The 10386-nt window shown below is 36.2% G+C and overlaps 1 protein-coding gene across 2 annotated transcripts in view; it reads left to right on the forward strand.

The window, feature by feature from the left end:
- CROT (Carnitine O-octanoyltransferase) overlaps positions 1 to 3850 on the forward strand; it is a 55321-nt gene extending 51471 nt beyond the window's left edge. For both annotated transcript variants that reach the window (XM_089252590.1, XM_089252589.1), the window contains exon 18: positions 2829 to 3850. In XM_089252590.1, the coding sequence (XP_089108716.1) occupies positions 2829 to 2868 (40 nt within the window). In that variant the 3' untranslated portion in view covers positions 2869 to 3850. The remainder of the gene's footprint in view (positions 1 to 2828) is intronic.
- The last annotated feature ends 6536 nt before the right edge of the window (positions 3851 to 10386 follow it).

Here is a 10386-nt window from a genome sequence, read left to right on the forward strand (position 1 = left end):
TTATTCTACAAATTTAGTCAAAAGTAGAAATTGTCTGGTAAGGGGCTATTCAAGTATTATGTCAGTATCCATGGGAAGAAGGCTTCACATTTGCTCCCTCTTAATGGCAAAGTGGGGGTGAAATCAGGTAGAGGCTTTTAAGTTTGTTGCTTTTAAGTTTTAAAAACAGACAATAGCGAGATTGGGGTGGAAGGATACACGTCGTGGGCATAGGCACCCACATCCTGGAGTAGGGCCCCCTAGGCTGGAATATTCTGACATGGGGGGGGGGTGTCAGAAATGACCAAAACTCAGGGAACCATTCAAGTATTATGTCAGTAAAGTTTTGTTAAGATTACATGAAAAGGAAAGTAAAGACCAACCAAGATATTTTCTCTAAGTTTTCAAATTGGTTCACATGATTAAAAATGATAATATGTGAGTGAGCCAAATAAGTGAAATGAAAAGTACATGCTTATTGTGCATTTTTGCAGCTTAATCTAGTGCAACTTTGAGAAAGGGTGCAAAAGTCTTTTGAAAATTTGGATTAATTTGGGTGAAATGTCAGTTAAATATGCATAAGTTTCCATTTTTTATCATGCAAACATGTATGCAAATTTCGATATTTATTTGTTTAATATGTGCATATATTTTAATATTTTTTTGAAGTAATAGAAAGAGAGACATTGAGAAACGATTGACCTGGACTCAAAGATTGCTGTTTGCTTTGCATGATAATTGGCTTATGATGCTAGTTTTGCATGATGATGATAAAAGTGGTTTTTGATATGCATGCTGCTGCTGTGCGTGAAATGATGCTCTAATTTTTTTCATTCGATTGATTCGGTTTTGTTGCATGTTCCTTTTTATGTTGCCATATTATTTATAAACCCACATATTTCACAGAGTTATTTAACAGGGACCTCATGTGTGTGTGTGAGTGTTTTTCCATTTGTATAAATATTGAGAAGTAGATCTCTTCTATATCCACTATTTATTTTATTCCTATTTATCCAAAAAACCATAAATGAACTGAGACATATACCTACATAAATAAGCTCTCTGTTTATACATATATAACTATATTGTATCTGTCATATCGCAATGATATTGAATCAACATCTTATCACATCAATCCCAGCTCCATCTAGTTGATCCCTGTGTATACAATTTTTTCCATCTTCTCATGGATATGCAAGATTGTGGATTATGTAGTCTCTGTTATGATGCATCATTGCTTAAATTCACAAAATATGTGTTCTTGCAATTATCAAGTGTTTTTGAGAGACACTTGGGAACCTTGATTTGAATGTTGCAGCTCCTGAATTATTTTAGACACACTCTGGGTGATTCATATTTTGTGGGCTATTTTTTCTAATTTTCATTCATTATTGACTTTTGAATTACCTAGTAAGGAACATATAAGTATTTTTGAGAGAGCTTTGTAAATTTATAATCAAATATTAGCCAAGTTTTAAGATTTATAAATTTTCTGGAAAAAAATCTCGACCAAAAATATATTTTCTTTCTTATCTTGTTTCTCAAAAAGCTCAGTTTCTTCATGATGAGCAAGATAAATCCTAAGAATTCTCTAGAAAGAAGGACATATATTCAGACATATGCTTTGTTGAAGCATTTTTTTTTTGTTCAAACTCCTACAGCGGCATTGACAGGAAATCTTGCCTAACTTGATGCCTTTTATTCTGCCAATTACGAGATATCTCGCTTCCTTAAAACCCTTTTATTCATCAATGATGAGCCTAGATACTGAATTTTGTTTTTTTTCTACAGTCAAACATGTTTTTCCATTCCCCCAACCTGTTAGATTAACTGCCTAGTTGTAAGAGTCAGCTTTTGTTCAAAGTTGGATAGCAGAAGGAGAGAGAGACAGTGTGTTTTTCTTTTCTTTCAGGGTAGTGTATGAATATGTGCATAGTATAAACGGGGCGGACAAATCACATAAAAAATCTAGTCGCCAGAAAAATTGTTTAGGTGATAAGTTTTTTTTGTACCCGAAAAAAAAGGTTCAAAGTAATGCTGTTTTTTACCTTTTTAGGGCATGAGTGACCCTCTTTCACGTTGGCAGATATGCTACTATAAATTCCAAACCTTTTGTGCAGGCTGCAATTTAGTAACTATACAAAGGAAATTTTAGGCACCAATACCAATTTTTTGGTTGCCATGGTGGCCTGGTACCCAGGATTCGCCCCCACCCCCCGGTATAAATAATAGAAAAAAGCTAGAATATTTCTCTTCCTTGGTTCTTTATTATTCTCGGATGGGGCGGGAAAGCATTTATTAGCTGCAAAAAATTGGAAAAACCGTATTATTATTAAAAAATGGTGTGGAATTTTGCAGAGGCTTTAGTGATTTTCACTGTGGCAGTTATAATGCAGATCAGTGAAATTTTAAAATCTGTGTAAAGGGTTAAGTATTTAACAATGATCTGTTATGTTTAAACTTCTTAATATTGAAAATGCTTGCCACAAGAGTTTAAGGGGTTAAGCATTTATCATTAGTGACAGAACCAACCTCTCGGTGAGTATAAAAAAGGCAGAAATGTTGAACACTGTCATTTGGAATCGGCAATAAACTGCAGGACCTGGTCTAATTAGCCCTCGTGTAGAAAATGACCGTGGTGCAACAAAAATGATAATTTTAGTGCCAATATTCCATTTCTCAAAGAAACAAAATGAAGTAGTTACTTTTTTCCTGAAAAAAGTTTTCAATTTTCAAAACCATTTCAATTTTTCATGTTCTTTCGATGAGTACTGATTTATGAAAAGATGAGATGCAACTATATACAGCCTCATTCTCATTTAGAAAATGTCTGATTCTTTATATTGTAGCTGTTCGCACTTGGAAGAGTGTTCTACGGTAATTCGCTGATGGGAATATGCCTTTTTTTCTAATTCTGGGATTTCAGGGGGCATCTCTACAGCTAACAAAATGCACAAGGTTAGACATACTCATATCTGCCATATACACAGAAAAAAAAAGAGTTTGTGATTACAGAAAGAAGCTGCATCAACGTCTGGTGAAATCCATGGAAAAATATATCCATTAGATGAGAACTTATAAGCTTGGACATTCACGGCAAATTATGAAACGAAGGTGAAAAAAGAAAAAAACATAGATGAAAAAATTGAAACACCATTTGAAAAGAATTAACCTTCACTGAATGCCAAGTATTGGTGAAAGATGTTTTCACAATTAAATCCAGAGGAAAAGTCATCAATTCTTCTTCAAAGCAGTACTAAGCCTACAATTCTGACTTTTCATAACCGAACAATGTGAAAGAACTGAATGCATCCTCTACAGTGAAAAACCCACCAGTTATTCAAGCATTTCTCCCCTCCATAAACAATCTGAAACAAAATTATCCTGAGAAAAATTAATTTGCTTGTTCCATTGATAAATCAGTGCATTTCAAACTCTGAATTTTATCAAATAACTCGTAATGCTTAGCTTTTTCATCGCTAAAATTACTCGCTGCTGCTTGAAAATCACCTTTTTTTTGTACTTGTTTGCTTTGTGATGATCCTATCTATATATATAGCTTTGTCATGAAATGCTTTCAATCCTTAATACTGAAATAGCCGGTGTGATCTATCATTTATGTGATCAAAAACACTTTTTATCTTTGTTTTTTTGCATGTTGTTATGAATTTTATTTTACTTAGTTATACCGGTTATAATTTCAATCTAATTATAAGTATTTTTATTATTGTAGATTTTTTATTTCCTATATTAATACAAGAGTTATACATAAATGTGATAAGAATGACAATAATTTAGCTAAAAGTTTTTATTGATGCCGTCCAGATTTTTTTATTAGATATAATTTTTCTCACCAATAAAATGTTGAATTGCCTTGTTTTTTCTTTGTTATTTTTCTTCATTTGTTTTTCTTGTTTGTGTTTTATGTATATGTTGTTTTCCAGTCAATAAATTTTGTGTAAGAAAATACTGCGTTAGTCAATGTATCACATTTATTTGAGAAATTTGTGAAGACTGCTACTACTAGACTTTATATGCACCCTGTAAACCAAGAGGGTGCTCAACCTTTAGGAGAGTGGGCCACTTCATCGATTCAAAAACGTGCCGCGGGCCACTTAATAATTATATTTGATATCCATATTTTTTTATGGGCATCAGGGTCGCCGGAACATATATGCTCCTGTTGCTAAAGCAACACCAATCATTTGAATGGTATTGCTCAGCAACCCCAATCATCATTCAAATATAGCTCATCTCTCCCCCCCCCCTCCTCAGTTTGAGCGATGGGGTATTTACCAAAAACGGGACATTTTTGTTGAATGTGTGACGTATGGTCTTCATGCATATCCAAGTGAGCATTATGTTTATTACTCGAGCAATACCAAACATTTTTGACTTCCGTTTGTATTTGCAATCTGGAACATCACCGCAGGTATCTTATGCGATATGTAAATGTGCTATAGGGCACTTGAGTTATGTTCTTGGTTGTCATGATCTAAAACTGCCGCAGGCCAATCAAGTGATCTGGAACTGTAAGAAATCTAAAACTGTGCCAAGAGCAGTGCCGTCTTAAGAAAAGGGCCACCCTTGAGAAGAGGGGCTCCTTACAAAAATGAGATCTGGTTGAAAATTCGCCTGTTAGGGCCTCAGAAAAATCACCCGCTAGAGCCCATGATGCTCTTAAGACGGCATTGACCAAGGATTATTTAAATGAGCTGGAGCAGCGCCGCGGGTCGCTTAAGTGATCTGGAAATGTACCGCTTAGTTCATTTTTATGAAATCAGGTTGGAAGTCGCGGGCCGCTCGTGTGCCGTAAGCAATTCTTGGGGTGGGGGGGGGGGAATATGTTGCGTGGCTTTTAATTCATTTATAATTTCATAGTTATGGTGTTTCGTGTTCGAGAAGTGATGCCATCTGTCTTCCCTGTTGAAATTAAAAGGAGCAAATGTTTGAATTTTTCGTGTATATAAAAATCACGTTGCAGATCTGTCTGTTCTCTGTGGAAAGACTTTTTTGTAAGCTTGAGACCGGATCTCTTTCACGCCTCGAAATTTGAAAACTAAATTCAGCCGACCACTACTCTGCCGCATGTGGGGGATCAACCCCATGTCCTTGCGATGAAAAATCATTGTACTATTATAGTTTATAACTTATACACTACACACGCTTCTTCTAGACATCCCTCTAGTCCTAGCTAACAGTGGAACATTCCAGAGAGTGGTGGATTGCGCGTGTTGTATGTTCAGTGCTGCCATCGACCTTCCGAACTGGATTTGAGGAGTTCGTGCGATTTCCTTTTGTATTGTGAAATTGCTGATCGCTTTGAAGAGACTTTCAAAAAGAAATTTATAGAAAAAAATTCGACTCGCTAAAATTCACCCCTCGAAATTGAAAAAGGCTGCTTAAGACGGCAGTCCTCTATTTTAAACAGTCTCTTCCTAGAGAGTACCAGTACAACCGAGTCAAGCATAACTGTGACACCATAGATATGCTGAGGCAGCGTTTCTCAACCTTTTTCAGCCTATAGGTCCCCTTGGACAATATTTTCTTCTTGTGGCCAGTCCTGTCTTATCCGGGCCCAGTTACCCTCATCTTAGAACGAGACTCTTTCTACTTATTGAATTGAATTTCTGCGAACTGAATTTAATAAAAACTAAATTTATAATGAACACAAAAATTCCATAAATGAGATCAACCTCTGGAACCCTGGGCCAGGCACGTATCCAGAAAGTGGGTGATTATATCTCCCAAGAGCCGAATTAAATGTGAAAAATAGATCTGTGTGAAATATAGGACAATCCAAAGTGATCCTGCAATCGATCCTCCCCCCACCATATTATCCTGGGTAGGGCCGGATTTTGAATCCTGTGAACTACGCGGTCGTAGAAGGCGCCAACTGAAAGGGGCCGACTTTTCAAAGTGCCAACTGAAGTGGGCGATTTTTTATCACCAAAATATCATTGGCTTACTCATGGAAAAATGTCCAGAACCAGCCCTGACCCTGGTTACGACCTTGTGGCCTGGTCCGCAGTTGAAGAAAGGTTTGAAGATCGGTATGAAAGACATACCCTGTACCCTGGGCTAGAATTCGGTAAGCTTCCTTCTTGTAAGGGTTTTATGCATGGACGTTTCAACCTCATTGGGTCTCTTTCCCTACAAATAATTATATATATATGACTATATATAATTATAATGTTAATTGTGTTAATTGCATTTTTAATTGGGTTGCTGTTTTTTTTAAACATATGACATCCATATTTTTATGGGCATCTTTTTATCAGCCACCTCGTTGGGCATTTTGCCTGTTGTGGCGTTGTATTTGTATTTGTATAAATACATACAACGCCACAACAGGCAAAATGCTCAACGAGGTGGCTGAGAAAAAGTTGCCATAACAAATATAGATGTCATATGTTTCAAAAATACAGCAACCCAATTAAAAATGCAATTAACACAAATTATAAACAATATATACACGTGATAAAATATTACACAATGCCCATAAAGAATACTTATGGTTGTCTTATTCTAAGTATGAATAGCTTCTCGATTTACCCCAACATGTTTATCGTATTTCTTTTCAAACGTGTCATTTCTGTGGTGTTTGGTCAGAACATGATATCTCCAAAAAATAGCTTTTTGATCTAGTAGTAAGTCTTGGTAATTATAACTAATTAGAAGTGAGATAAATGCACAAATACATGCGTACGGCTAAACAACATTCTGATGTATGATATTTTCATTTGTATTTATGTGTATGCTTTATTTTTGATTTTTGAATGACAATGGAAATGCTTATATCTCAAAAATGTGATTTTGGAGTTATCTTGTTATACAAATACAAATACAACGCCACAACAGGCAAAATGCCCAACGACGTGGCTGATAAAAAGATTACCATAAAAATATGGATGTCATACATTAAAAAAAAAAAAAACAGCAACCCAATTAAAAATGCAATTAACACAAATTATAAACAATATATACACATGATAATAACACGGTGTTCTGACCAAACACCGTAGAATTGTGTTACAATTTACTACCTCCAGGGTTAAGCTATTCCATTGATACTGGTGTCCCCTTGTGAAAGCAGTCGATTGACGGTGTAACAATAATTCATGGTCCATCCTATCCATCCCGTTAAAAATTTTGAACACTTCGATCATGTCTCCCCGTCACCTGCGTTCATCCAATGTGAGCATATTAAAAAAAAGTCTCTCTTCATAACTCAAGCCCTTCCAGCATGGTCCAGCCGCAAGGTAGCCTGCTTATATCCCATGGTTTCTTTTCGCCACTTGTCATGGCTCCTCTTCCATCTGATTTTCACCCATGTGTGTGTGTGGTTCCCTTAGAATATCACAGGACCGCAAGGGGAGAGGACACATTGCCCCCAGGCTGAGAACCACTACGTTAGGACTACGTATTTACACACACACAACACTTTCTGCAAGCACCAATTCGTTTTTTAGTAATTCCCCAGATTATTGTTTACGAGGTTGTATGTACGCAGTAGTGTATTTACAGGGGGGCTGAGCGGGCTATAGCCCAGGGCGGCAAATTTTGGAGCGTAGAAAGAGCAACTTTTTTTTTTAAATTCACGTTTCGTAAACGTGTGGAAGTGCCATGTGTCATTTCTATGGTAAATAATATATAATTATTAAACCACATTGTTTATTTTTTGTTTTCTCTCCACACAAACTGTCGTTCAAGTAAAAAAATATATGATTGTCTAACCTTCCTATTCACAGTGTTATTCACCGCCTTCCCAAATAGTATTGTCACAAGTAGAGGTGGGAGGGTGAGTGAATCAAAGCAGCACTTATTTTAGCTTACTGAAGGTGTTGGAAAACAGACGAGAGCTCAGCCGACATTTCCTAAAGAAGGCGGGGGAGGTGGGTATCTTGTTTGAAGGGCTATAGTCTATGGAGTTGTTTGTACCAACACCTTCTACAGCAGAAAGCCTCCTCCCGAGATTCGTGACGTCGTCGAGATCCGTCCTCGAAACCCATCTTCCCTGTAAGATCGTTTTTCAGCAGCACCACGCACTATAAAGTGCCGATGTTTATATATTTGACCCACGTTGCTATTATATTTTTTCTTCATGTTATGGAAAAAGAGGTCGAATTAGTCAAGAATTGAGCACTCGAATAGACGCGTTTATACTTATAATTCAACATTATTTATAAATTTGATTATTCAGACCTGTGGAATTGAAATTTTGGAAAATTGTCTGTAAACTAATGAACATATCAAGTTTTGGAAACCATGAAGTTTCACGATGAATTTTTTAGTCACTGATTTTAAACGTGGCTCATTTTTGAGTATCATGTAAAAAGTTTTCGAAAAAATTGATTTCGGTATGACAAGAGAAAATCTATAAAATGTATTATTCTCACCTTTTAAATACTATAAATTAACTTTTCGGATAATGTTTTACATAATCTATACCACCGAGGACTCCCAGGTAAATTTGAAAAAAAAAATAATTATTAATATTTTTGAATAATAAAAATAAATCAGTAACTTTGATGAATAAATAGGCCTATGGGGCTTCGCCATAGAAATTATATACCGGAAAGGGCTCCGTGGGTTAAGAAAGGTTGAGAACCGCTGTTCTATACTATTATTATATTTTGTATTATGTAGCTTTCAATATAAAAGTAGCATAGGGAAAAGAACAAAAATGGAAGGAACAAAAGCAGTTTAATTAATAAGAATTGCCTTATTTCTAAGTATTTACTGAGATATTTGAATTCGAAAATCGGAGGAAAGTTGGGGAAAAAAGCCAGCAAAAACTAACGGACAACGAATTTTTGAATTCAGATATCTCTGCAAACATTGCACTTAGAAACGTGGAAATTTATTCGTTGCCATCAGAAGAGACTGGGCAACAATTTTTTAATTTGGTTTTGGGCACAGGTGCTCCATATAAAAATATTTTTTTGTTTCAATAACTGTACAAAATCCCTTGAAACATGAATGACGTAGCTGGAATTCCTGACTTCACTCCTTTACATTCCGTAAGAATGACTTTAATATCTGTCACAGTTTTCTTGCTATTCCTATTTAGAAAACCGTGTGGTGATTGTGGGACACTATGTATATTCAAGTAATGCAAGCACATTCAAATGACACGAGTGCACAAACCACTGGCGGGCCCCGTCTAGAATTTTAATGGGTCCACGAAACCATTTTGAAAAAGTATTTCATTATTTCAAAATACACCTTAGGACGCGCGGTTAAAGATGATATGTATAGATATTATGTAATGCATTATTAATTTTGTTGCTAAGACTATAAACAAGTACGCAGAAAGTATCTCGGCACCATTGATTGGTGCTGAAGTACATTCAAATAAATTTATCAGTGTTTTTCATCGATGTGTAGACGCCTTCATGCCGGAGGTTGAGCACCCCCCCCCCCCCCTCGTTATATGACAATAAACGTTATGGATCGGAATAGGATACGAATACAGGACAGAAAAGTAAAATTTAAGCGCAACTAATATACAGTACCACTTTTTCGTTTTTCTTTCGTTTTATGATTTGTTAATAATGGCATGGGGGGGGGGGTAAAAAAGTTAGACTGAAATGGGAGGGGGCGGCAAGATTTGTATAGCTCACGGGCGGCAAAAACATAAATACGGCTCTGTATGTACGGTTGAGTAGTTAGCAGCCGTGATCCAACCATTAGTGAAATAGTGAAAGACGCGTTTAGATTTCAGTCAATGAACGAGGACCCGTAACTGATAATGGAAATAAGCTGGCATCACATCATCGTCGTCGTCAATCAGCACAGCCGTCAATTCCTCGTTATTACTTCGCGTCATTCTTTGTTTATAATGCGCTCGGTTGAAGTTCTTACTATACCATCTCCAGAGAAGAAGATCGCTTTAGAGATAATTGCCGTTTTTTCCCTCCGTATAAAAGCTAGCCTGTGATTGCAGGCAAAGTTCGTGAAAGCGGGTTTGGGATACATTGCAATGACCAGAGTGAAGTTATTTGATCTTTTGTGGACATTCTTGATATTTTGCAACTTTAAATCTCAAGGTGAGTCGGTATTGTTTCGTTTTATGATCCTCAAATATGACTATCAAACTAATATGACTGCCGATGAAGGGCCAACGTGATGATTACTAGATCATCACCCAAACTCTGTTGACGTACAGAATTTACCAATAATTGACCATTTCACCTGTCTTTTGATAATTTTTTGGTGATAATTCGCAATTTTACTTGGATTTTTTTTTGCTACAGAAAAAAAAATTAGTTTACATTTTTGTCAATAGAAAACTCTGCATGCAAGCAAATACCGCAAATCAGAGTTCTATAAAACATAGGGTATAAGATTAATAGCCCATTCCTGAATTTTCATGTTACTGGCAGTGTGCTGTAAGTCATAATG

Source organism: Pholcus phalangioides, unplaced genomic scaffold, assembly GCF_987345545.1.
Source record: "Pholcus phalangioides strain wild (caught in Gottingen) unplaced genomic scaffold, Ppha-v1.0 ptg000030l_1, whole genome shotgun sequence".
Classification (NCBI taxonomy): Eukaryota; Metazoa; Arthropoda; class Arachnida; order Araneae; family Pholcidae; genus Pholcus; species Pholcus phalangioides.